Here is a 21,344-nt window from a genome sequence, read left to right as displayed (position 1 = left end):
GTGGGGCTCATGAACGGTACAATTGGTACATATTCTACTTCGATCACGTCAACAAGGCCGCCGTGTCACAACTTCACTGGTTGCCGCTCGCTGCTCTGCTCTGCTACATCGTGTGCTACGCTATTGGTTTATCGACGGTACCCTACGTCATCATAGGAGAAATGTTCCCGACCAACGTCAAGCTGTACGCTTCCTGTATCGCTCATATCTACACTGGCATCTCCATGTTCACAGTCCAAAAACTATTCCAGGTGAGTTTGCTTTGAGTGGTACTATCCAAATATGAGATTTTGATGCAGGAGAGTGAAAATAAATCAAATAGAGTAAAATAACAAAGTCCCATTTATCAAATATTTTTGTACATACGAAAATTATAAAGTAATATTTACAATATCAATATAAACAATAATATCCTAATACAAGCACTTTATTTTTTATAAATTTAAAAAAAAATATTTCCTGTATACAATACATATTCGGTGATGAATCGTCTCTAATACGAAGTTTACTTTCCAGGTGGTAAAGGACGCGTACGACATCTACACAGTATTCTGGGGCTTCTCGGCGTTCTCGCTCCTGGGGCTGGTGTTCATGCTGGCGGTGCTGCCGGAGACCAAGGGCAAGTCGTTCGCGAGCATCCAAGCGCAGCTGAAGCGCGAGGTGGCGCGAGACAACGCTAAGAAACTCGCCACCGTCGAGTACTGAGCGTAGGCTCGACACCGCCCGGATAAGTTCTCACTAGTTTAGCATAAGCTTTACTTTAATGTGTTTTAAGGGATCAAGCAAGTTGGAATGACAGTTAAGGATATTGATACTTAAAGTTTAATATACTTTAGCATAGTATAGTGTAACAACGTACAGTTTTGTATAAAGTATTGTAGACACTATTACAAGAGTAGCCTATGTAGGCACAGTAGAGGGAGGATGGTGGGCGCCAGTAGGGTCGTGCCGGAGAAGGCGGTGAAGTCCTCGGGGTCGTAGTGGGCCGGCAGCGAGCGCGAGCGGATCACCTCCGAGTACAGCTTGGCCGAGTGCTTCGCCGTACGAGTCTTGTTCGGACTCTTGAAATCAACCAGATACAGACCGAAGCGGGACCTGCAAATGCATTTACAACTGTGAAAAGAGTGAAATTAGACATTTCTGACTGATTCACGTGTTTTATTTCACACCCAACAAGAAACTTCATTGCATCTTCCTCTCTAACATCGAACCTTGAATTGAAGTATAAAATAAAAAGAGACACCTGTCTATGAGATTTACAGTAGAAAAACATGGCAACATAATCGTAACTCATCAAGATAATTTACTTTATAATAGCAGTTAAAAAAAATAGGTTATCAACAAATCATGGCCTTAATGCCTTTCACACTAAATGATTAATTGCAACATTTATCACGAGGACAAGGCGAAAAATAATAATATTGTTTGGCACGTTATTCAAATGTCAACTTTTAAATGGACAGGCTAAACGGTCTATTATATTCCTCGGTAGAAAAACCACATTATTAAAGTAGTAATGAGGATAATTACAAAGTTAGAGAAGTGAAACGAATTGCAGCCAACAATGGTCATTACACCAGATTTATCGTTGCACGAGTCGGTAAACTTTTTAAATCCGTCTCACGGTGATAAGAAATTTTCCGCTGCATTTCTGGTCTTATTTTATATGACTCGCATTTCTAAATTAAACGTAAACCAAACGTAAATCATAAACATCGATAATGTTTATGATTCCGAAGGGCTTCCGAAAGATATTTAATTTCTCACGTGATTAGATAACGAGGAATCAAACGGAAACAAACACACATAAGTAAATATTTTTTTTGACCACTTGTTTTCAAAAAGTATGCAAATACCAAGGTATAAATAGTAGTGAAATAATAAATACATACTTCATCAATCGTCTACGCTTAACGATTTAGAGAAAATATAAAAAGGTATTCAGTAATTAGACATCAAATTATAGAACCAGGCTATGAATGAACACAAACTTTAACTCTTGTTCTATTGTAAATATAACAACAGACTTTAACAATTTTATACTGCTTCAAAATAAATTATGCACGGATAGCCGAGTATTGGCTACACAATGGCACACCAAGAACGCGACGTGTCAGGGTTTCGATCCCCAGCTGAGGCTGGATATCTTTGTGAATTCGAATTGTATGTTTGTGAAAACCCATGCGTCACAAGGATTAAATTCCAAATAAAAAAAAAAGGTAGCAGAAAAGGAGTTTTCAAACTTAGCTTAACATAGATAAAAAAATGTTTACGTAAGCAGAATCCTTGTGGGGGTCAATTAAAATTAAATTAGACGTATATCAAGATAGCAAAACGATAATTAGGTATTATTAAAATATAATTAGGCTCATAATGGATTAATTAATAACCATTGTTGAGGTATTTGATAAAGACAGTGAAAATTGGATTTATAATGCGATGCATCACCAAGGGGAAAAACTGGCGTCAAAATAACTTAACTTTAACGTGACTTAAATGAAATCTTACTTCAATTACTCCATTAAAGAAATCTAAATATTTTGGTAAATAGGTAGGTAATTAATGGAATTAGGTGTCACGCATAAAGTCCATAACATTGTTTCCTTTAGCCGAAACCGACATTGTCCACATCACTTATAAAATAAAATTGCAACTTTTAAGACATTTATACAAACAGTTGAGTGAAGCGAAATATTAAGAAGATATTAATGTAAATATCGATATTAAACACCGAAAATACTTGTAAAATTATTAAACTCTAAATTCAACGGCACGCGAAATTCTCGGACATAACCTAAATTGTTTAAAAACGCCCTAAAGGCATACCTCTATCTAAATACCCTCCACTAATGAAATGCGATGCAGTATTTTGGTCTTGTATGCATAACTTTGCATCTGACTGTACTTTGTGCCTGTAAGCCTATTTCAGCGGAGAGAATCTTGTTTGCAATTCAAACAATGCACTTTGCAGCTTAAGCCCTGGACAATAGGTTTTGAATACCGACCTTAAATATTGTACTGTTTATAGCTTGGAGCGAAGTATCTTACTAAGGCTTGAATAAGTGATTCTGTGAAAATATGTATTAAGAAATAAAATTAAAGGCTCACTACCTTATTTCATCGTTATTAAGGGAAATTATTATGAGTAAACGTTGATGGAAATATGTACTCAAAGGTTTGAATTTACAAGTCTAATCATAAGAACCTTTCCTGTCTTCGATAACTATTACAGACACCTGGTCTTCTAAGAAATACCTAAATAGTGAAAAAAAATACGGCGAACTATCAAAACAATGTTTCGACATTTCGATAAATATGTTAATTACTTCTGCGTGTACCAAAGTACGTCGTACTTAATTAATATAATATGTTGAGGCAAAAGACCAGAAACTAAATGAACGGGAAACTACTGGGTGTGTGGAAAACCCTCTCGTTGCATTTAATTAGTACATAACTGTTAAATTCAGGCACGCCGTTGTCGCAGTTTAGAACTGAGTTCTATTGTCTGTTAAGCGTTATATCCTTGCACCAGCTAGACAAATGATATCACATTGATGAAAATTCAGATAGGAACTATGGTATACTGCAAGCGATGAATAGAAAATTTGTTGATACGACCAGCAACAGTAGTCGGTTAACACAACCTGAATTTACCAAATCATAAACAATCTTTAAAAAAAAACAGTACCGGGAAGTAAAAAAACAAAACTGAAACGATATTATCATATCGGCTAGGTACTGTCAAAAGGCGGTCTATTTGTTCTCAAGTGCTGGTTTATTTGGGAGTCCTCTGTACTTTTATTTAATAATTAGTATTCAGATTTACTTCGTAATATCTGGTCAACCTAATATCCTAGAGGGGTACAACGAGCGGTCGCTAAGAACGAATAATTTTAAATGCATAATCGTCGCCCAGAAAAAAAAATGCTCATAAAAGTCAACAATATAACGAGATTTTTTTTATAACTACTAAAGGTTCCGCTTCAAACAAAAATAATTCACCGAAATTGTATCCCAAATCTTGGAGTCATCGATGTATACATAGCTAATAAATACTAAATTGGTGAGACCTTACAAAAGAGGCTTTACACGATAATTTCAATTTTTGACACATAATTAAAAAAATCTAAACACAATTTTTTACATCGGTCGTTAACCGACTCCTGCTGTTGACTGTGCTTATAACTATGATGGACATAATATTGTTTTCACTCTAGGATTTTATTTTTATCATGCTGATAACAAAACTTATTCGAGATAGTTGATGGTCATCGACCTAAGGTTTGGTGAAATTTACTTTGAAGCTTTTAGATTATAACTCAGATGTTAAGGGTGGGTTTCAACTCCCGATAAAACAAGACTTGCGTGCCCCAGATTTAATAATCAATTTAAGTCTTAAAAAGTTCTGGCTAGAAATATATTTTAAATAGAACTTTTAATTTTATATAACAAAACTGAATTCCAAGCCAAGACCTCTCTGGAATTGAAAAGTGTACGAAAACTATTTTAGCCAAACCTGACAAAAACAAAGGAATCAGATAATAGATATGTTATCTACGCTTTAGACCACACGAATATAAACAAATAGATAGTCTAGTTAGTAAATGATATCGATATTGGATCAGCCAGTACAATAACAACATATTAAAACAAACTACTAATTGTTGACGCCAGTGACATCTAGTAACAGCGCAAGAAACTAAAAATATGAAACCTCTTTGTTAGAGTTAGATCATTCACAACAACATAGATGTAACTTAAGTATAGCTCAAGAGATGTCGCTGTTAGTCGCATGATGGACCCATCATAAATAATAATAAATTGTTATTAGTTATGCCACCTTCAATAATTAGTCGTTTTAAATGGACGTCCATTTAATCTGACAGTTATTAGTTCAAGGTATTGTCATCGATGGAAAAATACAGAGATAAACGTAAATAGTTTTATATACTTCGGGTTTATTTACGTCAGTACGTCAGTACTCATCATTATCTATGCAATTGAATGTATGAGTCACGCTGAAACTTGCCAAAATTGACTTGAACATGACGTCACAAAAGAGATGAATATTTTACCATATAAGTACAATACAAACACACATAAAACCATAACTATTAGTCTATAGACTTGGTTTTTACCTAGCGAAATAATAATAAAGGACTTTCACAAAATAGAATGAGCAATAAAACAGGTAACAATAAGAAATAAAAAACCTAACCTTAGAGAACCATAGGATTTTCCGTACCGATAACTTATTTATTACTTCCAGTAAATATTTAACCAAGTGTATTATTTCAGTGACCGGAACCAAAAAACCAACAATTAAGTACAACTCTACTTTTTGCTTATTATCTACTTTAATACTTTGATCTTATCTTATCTTTCAAGTGCGCCTTAAAATGTGACGCAGTTTAGTCATATTGACGTTAGCCTGACCTACGTCAATGTTAGGTATGTAGGAGAAAAAGCGATCTAGACTCCGATGAAGACCTTGAGATCTATAGCAGTCTGTGCCTACAGTTCAACAGTACCATTAAAACTCTTCGGTATTTACGTACATAGAGATAAAATACATATAATGAACAGTTATTGTGTATTGTAATTACCTGCTTTGTAAAACAATTCACTTTTATTAATGCGTTTCCAGAGAATAGGTTACGTTAAGACAAGTTTAAAGAATACAAACAAGTCTTTAAAAGGTATCTGATTTGCTTAAAAACCGGTCTAGTGCGAATCGGACTTGCGAAACTGAATGTTCCGTACGAATCGGCTAAAGATTTACAAGTCGGTTGGGTAACCAATAAATTTGTGGTCACCCAAAATCCAATTTGTTCTCCACCAGCATAATTATTTTAACTGTCTAGCTGTCACGGTTGATGAGATGCGGCCTGGTAACGAACGCAAAGGCAGATAGACTGACTGACAGCCTTTAGACACAAAACCCTTAAATAATATTGTTTTAAAGTTATTATTGTAACGAGGACATCATTTACCGATGGTTTAGAAAATCGAAAACGAGAATAAAGAATGACTTCAGATATTTTTTGTATTAATCGATCTATGTTTGTTCATTGACTCTCGTTGCCAACCATACTTAGCTATTTTTTATACATTTATACTTTTTTAGACATTCAAAGTCATCATTATTCAAATAGTTTCAACTGAGCGAATCATCATCTTGCGCAAATGTATGCAAAAATAAAATATTTGTATTTCCTTACAAGATGTTACACCATCCTGACACTAGCTACACTTAATCACCATCCTCATTTGAAATATAATAGAAAAACCGGCACTAGCCAATGTCCATGCCCTATGTTACTATACAATTACGTTTTTTAATTTTCGTCGATGCTATTGAAGACATTGAATTTTGTATGAAAAACTACACAAAAGGAATATCGTTATCGCACGTAACGTGATCTAACTGCCTTGCGTATGTGGGGTCAAATTCCATTGCTTTTTTGCATTCCTTATGAACTTTTGATCCCTGGGCAAAACGGAGAGATACGTCTCTAACTGCAACCTACCCTACCCCATACCAGACACCACAGAAATCATAGCGACCTACCGTGAAGTCATCAAATTGTCTTTATCCTAGCTTGGATAAGACGAACATTTTTTATGTCTAAATTCATCAGCAGTTATCAAAGGTATACTTACACGTATCCATCGTCCCATTCGAAGTTATCCATCAAACTCCAAGCGAAGTACCCTTCGACAGTGCTCTTGTCTTCATGAATAGCATGAAGCAACGCGTTCAGGTAATGGCTGTAGTACGAAACTCTAGCTTTGTCTTCAAGCCCGCTGAAGTCAGCGTAACCATTCTCAGTGACTATTATGGGAACGTTGTTGTAAGTTTTCGTGATCCATTTTAGAAGACGTCTGAAGCCGAATGGCACTACCTGAAAGAAATGAAGAGGTATTTTTATCTAATAGTATTTTTTTTAAAACGTACAGCCCGAAAAATGGATTCGATTTTGTAAAAAGAATTGGCAAACGTTGAAAAAAGAAACAAAAAAGCAAATATAACGAACGTTCTAAACTTGAATGCACGGTCTATTTTCTTTCTTTGTTGCTAATTGAGTACATGTGAACTCAAAAGATATGTAGTATATTAGGTGCTATAAAACAAGTTTACATAAATCTTAATATTATTTAAACTTTTTTAATTATATTGTATGGTTCAACACACCGAACAAGGTCAGTGAAGATCGTAAGATATTTACAGATACAAAACTTCTTTTTTACTAGCTTTATTACTTTTTATATGCAGAAAATGGTTTTATATCAACTTGTAGATGCTATTTATTTACTATTTCGAAAAAAACTACGTAACATATTTTTGACATGTTTAAGCCTCGTGACAAGACAACATTTGACACGCGGCATGTTCTCAACAGCCGTAGGGTGTTTTGTTTAAAAACGTATATAACAGTCATAAGCAGCATGTTGCGCATCTCGTTGCACGTGATGTTATGCAACGTGTTACACTACTTGTATCCAACGTCTTTAACAAGCTTAATAAAACGTCCAAATTAAACTGAAATTCGTACGTTCCCTGGAAACTACCACCACATACAAGATTTCTGTAGTTGTGAAAATGAGACAGCGCTCTACGTTAAGCTGTTAAGTCTCGCTCGACAACTGCAACATTACTTTAAAAACGGTGGAGGTAGGTTGTAGGTAGGGTAATCCTCTATTTTCCTACTTATGCACAACCAAAAAAATATTTAATTTACCTTAAGCCACGACGATGACGAATCAGAAGGCCACTTAGGATCCTGCACTCTTACAATACCAACATCGTTTGCATGCGACGGTATAGCTCCTACTTCTCCGTCAGCCATGGACAACAAATACGTAGTGTAGTGGTTTAAGCCAAAGAAGTCGGCTGTTCCCTTCAAGTAGTTCACTTCTTCAGGTGTGAACTTCGGGAGACGAGACCTGGTGTAGTTCTGTTGCAGACTCTTCTCGTCGACCAGCTTTATGAGCTCCTTGGGATAGTTGCCCTCTTTGGAGTAGACGGGGTGCGCATACCAGCCAAGCTGAAGAAATAAATAAAATTAATTTATAGACTCATGTTAAAAAAAACCTCTGACATTAAGGACTCGGGTGAAGCATATAATGTGGATCACACCAATGCTTGTCCTACGCGGGGATCTAACTTGCGACTTTGGAGTGGTGATCACATATTACTGGGAATGTCAAAAAGTTATCAGATCTAATAATAATAAATGCGGACAACATCACATACATTGTTCTGAACCCAAAGTAAGTTGCTAAAGTTGCTTGTGTTATGGAATTCAGATACAACGAAGGTACCACAAACACCCAGACCCGAGACAATGTAGAAATGTGAATTTTTACATTGACTCGACCGGGGATCGAACCCGGGACCTCAGAGCTAGCGACACCTTGAAATTGGTGCGTACGCCACTCGACCACGGAGGTCGTCAAATGCAGAGTCCGGCTTTTGACTCTCCACACGCTGAATCTACAGGGCCCAACTTCACAAGTTCTACTACTTAGCCAACGTATTTGGCATGTCTAATACCATTAGAGGCTTTACAAAAAAGTTATCTACCTTCATTATACATATTTAACACGTACGTATTTTTGGACATAACATGTCTACTGTTTACAATATCGTTTAGACTGAATCAATTTTAGATCTTTCATGCTTATCTAAAAGATATATGATAACATGTATAGTTTCAAGTCTCTTGTCTCTCAATATTTGTTTTAATGCTGTTGTTTGCAGTATCTATTATTTTGCAATAGTATAGTTATTTTATGGTTACGTACATTGAGTTCCTTCCTCTTAATCAGCATCTGTCTGATTACTATTCAAAACATTATTGTTTTGTGTGACAGTATTAAGAATCGTATCCCTCCCAGTTACATCATCAAGATTTACAGAAGTATTTATAGCAATTATATGTTTTACGCTTTACTCATGAGTATCTATAGAAATTGCCTAACTAGTTTTGGTAACCCCGTCGCCGTAATAGTTACCTAATGATGGAGGACTTCGGTTGGGTTCGTAACTAGTCGGGCAATCTCGATAAATACGCTCTAGTCGTTTATACATAAAAAAATAGGAATTATACCAATGTTAATTTAATAACCAATAGACGGGCCTGTTGGTCTAGTGGTTAGCGACCCTGACTGCTATACCGGAGGTCGTGGGTTCGATTCCCAGGACAAATGTTGTGTGATGAGCATGATCATTTGTTCTGGTGTCTGGATGTAATTTTCCTATAATATGTATGTATTTAGAAATATATAAGTAAGTTTACCAGTTGTCTGGTTACCATAACATGAGCTCTGCTTAGCTTGGGATCAGATAACCGTGTGTGAGTTTTCCCAGGATATACCATATATTATATTATATAAGTAATTTTTGGTACCAGATATTTTCGTGAAACCTTAGAATGAATATTTAACTGAAAATATCAATAATAACATAATTTTCTTGCTATTGATCTAGAGCACAATGACATTGCAGCGAGTCTGTATGTATGACCTTTACAAAACTTTGTTAATAGCAGTATACTTTGTGAATAGGTACATATCATGCAGACGTAAGCGATTTACTAACAAATACTTTTGAATGTACGACAAATGAGCACGTAATTGCTGACAATGGTGGATCAGTACCAAAATTACCAGCATTGTGTATGTACCCATAACTATTAAATACCTGCTTCTCATTATAATTTCAGAATAACACACGTTTTCGTAATCGTCATATCAGTGCAAGATTAGCACATTATCTTTAATGTAACTGTAATTAAACAAAGAATATTATATTAACACTGGATACTAACATGTGTTTTGAGGTATAATTCAGCTGCTTCTCTGTCTTGGGGTGTGTCAGTCTTTGGTTCAGCCCAATTGGAATCCAGGGACATTCCAATTTTACCTAAAAAACAAACAATTAAGAACTTTATAATTTCTGGTTCTGATACCACGTATCTACTAATGATCATTTGCCTGAGATTCTTGTCACAAAAAAATGAGGAAATTTAAAATTTTGCAATCTAAAATTGTTTAGTTTAAAATTATTTTTAGAAAATAGAATCTCGCCATACCTTTATTAACATGGCGATAGTTCTCGTTGAAGAGATGATAGACGCTTGCGTGCGCCTTCAAAAGGTTATGTGCGCAGAGGTATTCGGCAATGCCGTGTCGGTTCAATGCCGGCGCGCGGTACGTGCCGCCGTAGCCTTCCAAACACGTCTGCATCGGTTCATTGAAAGTCACCCAATATTTCACTCTGCTGGAGAAATTATCGAACAAAACTTTAGCGTAATCTGTATAATAGTCTACAATATGAGCGTTCGACCATCCTCCTATATTCTGCAACTTTTGCGGCAAGTCCCAGTGGTATATCGTCACCATTGGAGTCACGTTTCGTTTTAACAGCTCATCGATCAGATTGCTGTAGTACTTGAGGCCTAGTTCGTTGATCTGGTTTGTGAGGCCGGTCGGTAAGATCCTAGGCCAGGATATGGAGAATCTGTAAATGTCGACGCCTAGCTCGTGCACCATCTCAGCGTCCCTCTTGTAAAGATGGTAGGAGTCGGCCGCCACGTCACCGTTAGACCCATCCTTTACAAAGCTTTTGTTCGTGTGTACCAGGTGATCCCATATGCTTTCTGATTTTCCTGTAACCATATATTTTTTATTATTATACCGAAATAATTATGTCAATGTAATGTGAAGTCATATAATTAATTAAATATGCTAAGGCTGGGTAACGCTAATTGTAAGACCCACGGTTTTATTTAAACGTGGGTAATTAACATATTTTTACTCGGCTTATCAACATTGACCTCGTCACAGACACATTTTAGAAACCAGACCAGCCAAGAAAATTAACTATGATTTGCGGTTACATTGTTTTTAACCATGTAAATAACTAATTATATTTAAGAGATATTAAATAGATAATTTCGGGAAAAACATTACCATCTTCATTCCATGCTCCTTCGATTTGGAAGGCAGCCGTCGATACTCCAAACAAAAATTCTTTAGGAAACGTGTAATTTGATTTTAATCCTCCAGAGAAATTCAAAATTTCTGCACTCCTGAAAAAGAGAAAAAAATCTGAAATGTGAGTAGCTAATAAAAAGTGTACGTCTTGGGAAGTTCAGAGGAAAAAGGATACCTATCTTAAAAGGGAGGAGCGATCCGACGCTGCCGTATGTGTGAAAGAAAAAGAACGAAAAGTGAAGCCTACTCTCCTGTAAAAAGCTAATTCATAAAATATAACTAAATAAGTGCTAAAAATGTGAGCATTAATACTGTTTACCTATTTTTCCATTCAATTATGTGCCTTATGAAGCGTGCAAATACTTTTTTGTATACGTAAATCCTGACTAATATCCATATTTCCAATTAAACCTAATTATTGCATCGAATATAGACTGAAACTAGTCTATTGAAGCAAGTGCAAGTAGGAAGCGGAAACGAACGTGAGACAGGCTTCATGTCAATGATTAAACACGTTTCCGCTCGTCGCGAGAAGTCACGTGCTCAAGAATCAAATTTCAAACAATTTCTTTGAATATCCGTCATGGATAATGATGGACTATCTCAATATATAATACTCAATACTTTATTGCTTCCATAATGTAGTTACAGGTGGTAATTTTAGCTACAATGAACAATTATGGACCCCGTAGGGCACAGCATTGTGGTAGGACAGAGGAAGATCCCTGTTTTATACTTCATTAATTAATTCGCTTTTGTATTTTGTATACGACACTTTGTATGATTACTTTCAAATCAATATTAGTGCAGAATGGAAGCGTGAGCGCAGCATACGTTGAGAGCGGTATATTTATTTTCTAGTGGTAGTAGATTCTTTACTGAAGGTTTGCAGAGGGTACACGAATATTACCACTATTAGTAGCATAATCATTACTTTATCGAAGAAATTGAATTTCTTATTTAATACAGCATTGATTCATATTTAGTGTGATGCTAAGCTAAGACACGTTTTCGCTATTGCTTTTATGTGCCATAAATAAGATAAAAATCTATTTCTGCTTTAAATCACTTGAAAGAAGTTAATGTTATTTTTGTATTATTTTAATGATTAATGATTATAACGAAACTTGTTTAATTTTTGCTTTTTTTTTGTTAATAGAAAAACAATAAAAAATATTTCTTGCAGCACATTGATGCTTATTTTAATTTACGATTCTCATTAACAGTGCGCATTATTGCTACTTAATCACTTAAAATACAGGTTAGGCGCCGGTATTAAATTCAAATTAACCATGACCCGGTGAAGACTGTAATCTTAAATAATAACAGGTAATGACATTGTATACTTGTGTGCATCTGCCTGATGAATAACAAATCACAATTCTTCAGAGATATGCATCACACACAATTAAGTATGATAATTTTAGTTCATTTATTTTTTTAACTAGCTTTTCGCCCGCTTCGGTGTCGGTTATATCGCGTTTCCCTTAAAATCAAGCTATAAATAAGCGACGGCATCGTAACCTGTGACCATCATTTGACATTCGACAAACCGACGTCTTTATTGAATTTTAATTTTAACACTGTGGACTATTCGTAGTCAAATTTTTGCGAAACATATACGTGTATGCATATTAGTTCGCATACAATTCTAATAGTGATTACAATTACAATTACAATATTAGTTATGTGCTACTTTGTCTAATCTATACTTACTTTTTTAATATATAAAGCTGAAGAGTTTGTTTGTTTAAACGCGCTAATCTCAGGAACTACTGGTTCAAATTGAAAAAATATTTTTGTGTGGAATAGACCATTTATCGAGGAAGGTTTTAGGATATATACCATCAAGCTGCGACTAATAGGAGCGAAAATACAATGGAAAATGTGGAAAAAAAAAACAGGGCAGAAATAAATCGTAACTTATATCTTCTAAAGTCGCTGGCAACAGCTAGTTTGTCATAAAACTATTGTTAAGAAGAATTGTGAGAATGAAGTATAGCCAGCTACTGACATTAAATACCTACATTGTGTTTAAGAAATTATGTGTTGTTAGTGTGTTTTGTTTTTCTCATAGGCAGAAAACAATCACTTTGTTTATTACTGCTAGTGTAAGTTCAAAACACTTTAAATAGAATAAAACACAAACTATAATAGGTAAAACAAAAGATACGGACCTAAACTTTGTTTAAAAAATAAACATACGCGATTATCATAACTATGTACATACTTAGATCAATAATAATAAAAATAAAAAAGGTCAAATACCATTTACGAACCGGATGAACTATAATAAGGTTATCGTCCTAGCTTAGAGATTGAACTTTGCAAAACATACCATATTGTATGAAACAGAAAAAAATACTACGTCAAGCATGTTATACAGAATCCTAATAACTATTTGATGTAGACTTAATAATAAACCGACCTTGTTTATTTATACAACAGCAGTGAAAGGACCTCCAACAAGAAAGGATATTGACCTTTTGAAATTAATTTTACATATATATAAACTAGACATGTACTACCGTATACAAAAAGTAGGTAAATATTCTTTATTCTATTGGTTTAGGTACTTTTTTGTGAACAATCTTTCTATACTAATATATAAAGCTGAAGAGTTTGTTTATTTGTTTGAACGCGCTAATCTCAGGAACTACTGGTCCAAATTGAAAAAATATTTTTGTGTGGAATAGAACATTCATTGAGGAAGGTTTTAAGCTATAAACCATCACGCTGCGTCTAATGGGAGCGAAGATACAATGGAAAATGTGGAAAAAACAATGCAGATATAAATCATAACTTATATCTTCTAACCACGCGGACGAAGTCGTGGGCAACAGCTAGTCTTTTTATACAAAGACCAATAAAAAAACGACTGATAAATATCAGGCATATTTGATTTGATAATCCCTATCCTTGTTTAAGATTGTTTTTTAGCCAACTTTCATTTTTAAATTGATTTTTTATACAAAAAGACACACTGAGATTGTTAACTTTTTTAAGTACCTATCAAAACAAATGGGGTATAGTAATGTTATGCAAGCAATTGCAAATGTTTGCAAGGAAGAGCATTGAACCACATAGACATTGCACAATCACGCAAGACCAACTTGCCTGGCGTTTAACCAATACAAAAGTACTTTTACCACTCAAGACCTATTCTAGACTCTTAATAACTCTTTGGCCGTGTACTCGACGTGAATGTATAACTTAGTGTTATTATATTCGAATTGATATATTTTTAAGGTTTAAAAAACTGACACCAGTTTCTTTTTTGTTTGCAGGCGCATCTGATTACTTCTCAATAAATGTTTGGGTGTTTTTGTCAAAAAATGAAAGAGACAATGCAAAACAATACGAAATTTGCCTTATGCAGTTGTTTATAAGTATTTTATGAGTGATATTATCAACGGATATGTTGTAAGTATACTTTTTAGCTTTGTTAACCTGAATCATCAGTCACAGATGATTACTGTATTAAAACATGGCAAGTTTAACGACACTTCCTTTTATGAAGTTGCTCTTAAAAGGGCAGACAATGCATACAGTGATGTACATTCAGATGCAAAAAGAAACATGCGTTTTATTTTCTATAGTTTTAATTCAACAATTTCAAAAATATACTAAACTGGGATTTCGTCATGAACCAAACAGTTACTTTGTAACTTAAGGCGAATTTGTTATATTTAAGTATGCAATTACAATATCCGTGACTAAATATAACAGAGCTGTAGATAATATATGTTCAGTAATGTGTAAAGTACTATGCTCATGCACGAATACTCTTGTATTTGATTGTACACCATTTGAGACATTCAATGGACAATAATTCGTAATAAAGGTTGGTTATGCAGACTCCATCCATCTTTCATATAGCTGCCAGTCATTGATAAAAACATTTAGGTTATAAAAATGTCTTATTGAAAGTACATACACAAATTCGAACAATATTAACACACAGTCACATGGACACAGTTAGTAAAATATCAGGCTTCATTTGTCATTGCTTTTATCATTTCAAACGAATTAAAATAATTGCTTTTAAATTAAATAAAGACATAACTTTCCCTTTTGTTCAATGCCTTTCGATAAGCTAGTTGCGTAAGGTCGTAAAACATGCGGCCCTTTCTTGAATTATTAAAATGTTGTAGAACTATGTCATTGTCAATGTGAAGTTGATACCGCGTATAGAATGTTTCCGCGAAGGAAAACCTTCATGTTTGCCGTATCGAGATTTTGCGGAACACAAAATACATTTATAATTTCCCAGCAACAGGTAGCCTACTGCTGCAAATACCAGACAGTCACTCAATATCACTTAACGCTAGGCGATAAAAACCGCAAGGTTTCGAAAGGTAATTACAGATTATACACTAAAGGCAGAAATTATGCAATAAAATTATTATTTGTATTTGGTTATAAATAATTGCTTTAAGGCTTAGTGTGCTCTATTTATGCTTTATTACGTGATTAACGCACAAACTCGTCGCAGTTAATTCAAGGTGAGGTGATTAACTGATCCATTTACCCAAAGTTGCTTAGACTCGCATTTATTTATGAGGGTCTGAAGGCGCTCAGCATAGAGCTTGACAAATATATTTATAACAATGGCGAGAAACATCATCGTAGACACATATTGCCCATCACTCAAAACCCATCTCGTCTCAGAACCCATTTTAACAATTGTAGTAACTACATGTCTATAGTCACTTTATCGTAAATACCTGTTTTCTGAACAAATAAATATATATTCTATTCCATTATATAAAAAGTACCTATACCCAACTTTTTACTGGCATTTTTATAACTGAAAACTCTTAACAGTGTAAATTTAAACGTTTACTACCACGGTTCATGAGATGCAGCCTAGTAACAGATATGGATGGACAGCGTCTTAGTAATCGATTTCGTTTTGTTTCGAAAACAAACCTTCGGGAAAAAAGGAAAAAGCGGCTTCATATAAAAGTACAATAAAAGTCAAATCTAAGTTAAAATATTGAAAAAAAAAAAACATAAATTGATGGACATAAAATACATTAAAAACTATAATTTATTTAAGTCAAATTAGATAAAATTTGCACCTATTTACTAATTGTTGAATTTACATAGAAATGGAAATCAGTCCGACCGGTTTATTGAAACCAGAATCATGCTAACAAGATAGTATCGCAGAATTATGAAATTAATCAGCTATTTAAAATACCTATATTATAACCGATTTATGACACGGCCCCAACGAAGTTTAACATTGACTTCTTTAACCTTATATTTTTTGTTATTAATCTGGTTGAAGTCTGGTATTGAGGTGAAAAAAATGATTCCCTTTTGTTTAAATTTTAACACGGCTACCAAATAGCTGACAAAAAATACGTTGTTTGTCATATGTTCAACCAATCGTGAACAAAATTTGATTGGTTATTATTTTAGATGCCGGAGGTTAATAACCTTTTTATCATTTACACTCTTTCAAATTTATAGCACTCTTAGAGTCTTAGGAGTAAATTACTCTACAAAGACCATTTTTAAAATAAATTGCTGTCGATTATATAACCCAGTTGCTATGTGATTAAACAACTAAGTCTATCGCTATTATTATAACAGCTAGGTTCGCGAAGGTTTTATAAATCAAACATTAACTTAATTGCCCTATTAAGTAACTAATGCCAACCAATACATAAATTGTTATAATATCTACAAAGTATTTTCCGATTTTCAATGCGTTTGGAATTTATCAAAACAATTAATTTATTATCTTCGAACCTAAAGCATATAGAGCATAAGATTATTTATTTTACAGTATATTATTTATTTTAGTCGCATTTTTAATATTCAAAAATCCTTCTAGTGTCTGTGACGCAAATAGTTTCTATGCGGTAAAGTATCACGAATAATAAAACAATTTAAAATCACCAATACCATGAAAAACGAATATTGTGGTGCGTAAGTTTATCACCTTTTATTTTTTGTGAGAGAAGCGCCAAAATATATTATAAGTATTTTGTAAATTCTAATCGAAAGTAATAATACATTAAATAAAAACTTCTTTTGCACAATACTTTTTTGCGCCATCTTCGTGTATCTTGTCAGACACTAATCCTTAACGTGTGATTTAAATAATATCATGAAAACCTTATCTCATTCATTTATCGTAATCGTTGCACCAACTTCAGTCGCAGTATTAAATAATACTATGCCTTTTGCTCATGCACATTGTCCTCTAATGATAATAATCATATTTATCACGTTCGAGATATCACTTGAGATCTGTTAACGCGAAAAACAGTATCTCACTCGTCTATAAAAAATACCGTTAATGTAAAGTATGGGAGGCAGTAGAATGGTTTCAGGTTACAAAATCGTCAGTAAAATAAAATAACAACTCACGATCACATTGATATTCAAGGTTAATTTTATTTTCATATACTTGAAACCTAAGAAAGATTTCTTCAGCCAGATACCATTCAATAACCAGATTCTATTTTCATAATTTTAAGATGAACATAGTCTTAACGTTTTTATCGAGACTTGATCCGTATCGTAATATGTCAATAAATGTATTAAATGTGCATATCAACTTAAGCCCGGACGAGTTGAATGGGTAAGCTTAGTTTAAGCCAAAAAAATACGATGGCGCAATATTTAATGATTTTTATAGCTGCATAGATAGTCAAGTTGTTAAGGTTATGCCAAGCAAAACCCACTGTGTCGGGCGTGCCACAGGTTCGCTCCTCGCGTTTTAAGTCTTAAATATTTGTGAAATTCAGCGCGCCACATGGTTAAAAATTAGATCATTTTTCAGGCACTTTTAAAACATTACAATAATGTTTCTTGTTGCGCGGTTCCTACGTTATTAGGTTATGAGAAAGAATCGGAAAGAAACTCCATAAGCTGCTCTTAAGTTAAGTTGCAATGAATCACTAGCCTACAGTGAAGCAGTCTAAAAAGTCTAATTTTCCAAAAACCTAATTTTAAATTGTTACCATTTGGACTTCACAAGTCCATATTTTATACCACTGTTAAAAATAAAATAGTAAACAATGCGAAATATCGTAAGATCGAAATTTGAATCGAATATTTGTCCTCTACAATTCCAGTAGGTAATAAGTCGTTGATAGGTCTAGTGTAACAAATAATCACATTTATATCTTTATCGCATATAAGCTGTAGTTTATTTAAACAATACGTTTTGTAAACCTGTATCGTCTAAAACAAACCACCAACGATAACTACACTCAGTAATTATCTTACTGTTAAAAGCCTTTATTATATGCCATTGTTTTATAGCGATAAGTAATTCTTCAAGTGACTTGGGTACCTGACTGTGATTAGGTGTAAATGACATAATTATTGTCTAAATATTAGAATACCCGATAAGGCTTTAGTCTTGAGTTCAGTTAAAGGAGGGTCCAAAGTACTAGAAACAATTATTTAAAGATTTTGTTGTTTTTTTTTTTGTCAGGTTAACGAGCAAACGTGCTGTGTGTACAAATTTAGGCACACAGAAAGAAAATACATAACAGGGAACAAAATCTAAGGGGGCTTTTGATTTTTTCTAAAAAACATAAATTCATCGTTAATCAATAAAATTTAAATTATAATTTCGTGACTAGTAAAGAAACATTTAACAATTTAGAAAAAATATCATTCATTGTTCGATCGCGACATTGCGATGCTCTTAAGATAATTTCTATTTGATGTATTGTTGTACTGTCAGAGATAAGATTATAAGCTAAACCATTCGAAAGAAAAGAGTTATTTTATTTATGATTGACAGAGATACGAACCAAATATATTATAAACCACTTATTTTAGTATGAGAAATATTCGGGATATGGATTCCTGATGGCGATTCAGGACAAAGTCATACGTTGTCCAACCCACCCTAGAGGTGCGCTCGACGCGCTCTTTGTTTGCATCATCAAATATGGTTTTAGTGACAACATGTCCGAAATATTTAAATTCAGTTACTCTTCCTATAGATACCCCATTTAGGAACATTATCGTGCTAAAACAACAGTTCACATTTATTATATTTATATTTATTCACCATTGTGCCTTCTATTTAACACCCAACATTGGTTTTTCTGAGTTAATTACGTGATTAATATATTAAATAGGCTTTGAGATGTAAGCTCACTCTGTCAGACTTCACATTCTGATTCGAAGGGAAACGAATGACTATCACGTACCCCACTTAACATTATTAGGTTGTATTGGAAATTCAGTACGGGCCGGTCTTTTTTAGTTTAATTATTGTGTCAGTAAGCATTTTTTATTTTATTGGTTAAATGCTTATGAGAATACGAATAGTGCCAATTTACTCCGATTTCCATTGATTCATCAGGAATTGTAAGTAGCGGAATTCGGGCAATAGTAGTAATTTCCCTCTCGACAAGCGATTTTACATTGTAAATACAATTTAAGTATATACTTAACAAGCTATGCCACCAACATCGTTTGCGGGAAAGTGAGTTTGGTCAATATAATTCTTGATGGATCTTTGAACAAATTTTCTCACATATTCTGAATGAAATAACTTTTTTATTTATGAACTGATTGACATGAAGCAAATACTCAATGGTAATGGTAGCTTACCCTAGTACATCAGCGAATACGCAATGGAATCAGATCAGCAAGCATTATTTTTATATTCAATGTACATATTTTCTACAAAATTATGTGCAAGTGCAATAATGAAGCAAGAATCGAAAAACTAAGAAAAACGAAAATGTTGTTGACAATCAAAAAGATTACATGACAAAACGTTAGTACCTAAATTGACACAACGTTTGAACATGGATAAGGATTAAAATTAAAACCGGGGTAAACCTACCGGTACTGACTTTAAATTAACTAGTGTCTGTTGCAATATTTTTATGCAAAATTAATTGCAGTAATGAAACGACTATAACATTTATATAACACACCTAGTAAGGATAATAAAATTATAATTACGATAACTCATATTGTCACTGTCTATTCTTAATAATGCGTGTTTTTTTCCAGTCAAACGTGTTATTAATAAAAATACAGCAGATCCGTGAGCTCAAGATTATGGACTCTGGTTGGTTCCACATGAAAAAGGAGAGGCCAAATCCCAGCAGTGGGAGGACTAGGGCTGTGGATAGTGATGATGGTGAACTCCAAACTATCGGTCTTAAGACTGCTAAATCAACTCTAGCGTTGTGACAACCAGAAGCCTATCCATTTAAACTTAATAGACGCTAAATAACTAAAAATATACACAAATATTTTATGAAGTATATGGAAAAAGTGTCTAATAATTTGATTTGACTAATGAGTATCATTATGTATCCATGTATAACGCATTTCCTTCCAAATGTGTAATTAAATATCGATATAGCAACATGCTGGAATTGTAGGTACTTAAGTGTGTCTTGATATTTAGATTATATCATTAGATTCATTAGGCATAGTTACTTAATCAAGAATAAATGTCAATTAACATAACAAAGCTACGGAAAAATATTTTTGTACTAACTTATAATCTATTACTAATTAAAGTACTATAATGTTATTATTTTAATACCTACTTTTGATTAATTTCGTTAATTTTACAATAATTTATAAAGCATTATTAACATTAATTAATTCTTAGTGCCCCAATCTTCGAGAAAGCCAATTGTTGAAACAACTCTACATAATCATTGTCATTTCTGTTATTAACCTGCTTGTATAAAAACATGGATGATTTCCATATAATTTTTTCATATGAATTAGATGTAATAAAAATAAATAAAATATAGCTCACCCTCCGCACAAAACGGCAAATAACACAGTATATTTAAAGAACTCCATTTTCCAATAAATCACTAATTATAATACGAATAAATTAAAAATATCACTTTGTCGACACTGCGAGAAAAATAATTTAATACATTTCTTATTACAATAAGTTAGCGTAAATAAATAAATTAATCGTTGTGGTAACGTTTAATGCGCGCCAAAAACGAACGCGCACTGAATGCGCCGGCGCGTTTTGTAGCGCTACGAGACCAACCTCCACTCTACTGCAGGTGGCTGTGATAAAATATCTTGTGGTGACGTCACACCACAGGACCTCGTAGACCAACCGAACCTGTCCGTAACTAGTCTGATTTTCGTTTATTTTCTTTGGCGAGAGAAAACATGTGTCTCTATATTCATATAATGTGTCTATATTATGATGCCCTTGAACGAATGACCGTATTTAGATGCGGTTTATGTTGGGCAGCTGAACAGCCGATTGAGACGAGTTCTGAGATTATTTATAAACAACCTACAATACATAAGCTATGTGTAAAATTTCTTCAACTATATTTCTTGTAAAAAGTTTTTGT

The 21,344-nt window shown here is 33.9% G+C and overlaps 2 protein-coding genes across 2 annotated transcripts; one reads left to right on the top strand and one right to left on the bottom strand.

Annotated features, from left to right (window-relative positions):
* The first annotated feature begins 15 nt into the window (after positions 1–15).
* LOC113506274 (facilitated trehalose transporter Tret1-2 homolog) lies at positions 16–1,148 on the top strand. The gene is made up of 2 exons (XM_026889118.1): positions 16–251; positions 517–1,148. Exons 1-2 carry the CDS (start codon positions 162–164, stop codon positions 703–705), a joined length of 279 nt encoding a protein of 92 aa, XP_026744919.1. The 5' UTR covers positions 16–161; the 3' UTR covers positions 706–1,148.
* LOC113506273 (myrosinase 1-like) lies at positions 807–21,004 on the bottom strand. The gene is made up of 7 exons (XM_026889117.1): positions 20,777–21,004; positions 10,978–11,096; positions 10,098–10,673; positions 9,834–9,928; positions 7,743–8,048; positions 6,664–6,905; positions 807–1,095 (listed from the first exon to the last, which is right to left on the bottom strand). Exons 1-7 carry the CDS (start codon positions 20,821–20,823, stop codon positions 888–890), a joined length of 1,593 nt encoding a protein of 530 aa, XP_026744918.1. The 5' UTR covers positions 20,824–21,004; the 3' UTR covers positions 807–887.
* Positions 21,005–21,344: the final 340 nt, after the last annotated feature.

Source organism: Trichoplusia ni (genome assembly GCF_003590095.1).
Source record: "Trichoplusia ni isolate ovarian cell line Hi5 chromosome 8 unlocalized genomic scaffold, tn1 tig00003348_group7, whole genome shotgun sequence".
NCBI classification, from domain to species: Eukaryota; Metazoa; Arthropoda; class Insecta; order Lepidoptera; family Noctuidae; genus Trichoplusia; species Trichoplusia ni.
This window is presented reverse-complemented; position numbering and strand designations above follow the sequence as displayed.

Bases quoted from the DNA above. Each gene is read 5' to 3' on its own strand.
- LOC113506273 (XM_026889117.1), bottom strand. From the start codon at position 20,823: ATGGAGTTCTTTAAATATACTGTGTTATTTGCCGTTTTGTGCGGAGG. The intron at 11,097-20,776 runs GTGAGCTATATT...TCTCTTTTTCAG, and splicing joins TTTGCCGTTTTGTGCGGAGG to GAGTGCAGAAATTTTGAATT. The intron at 8,049-9,833 runs GTTAGTATCCAG...TTATTTCTTCAG, and splicing joins AATTATACCTCAAAACACAT to CTTGGCTGGTATGCGCACCC.
- LOC113506274 (XM_026889118.1), top strand. From the start codon at position 162: ATGTTCCCGACCAACGTCAAGCTGTACGCTTCCTGTATCGCTCATATC. The intron at 252-516 runs GTGAGTTTGCTT...TTTACTTTCCAG, and splicing joins CAGTCCAAAAACTATTCCAG to GTGGTAAAGGACGCGTACGA.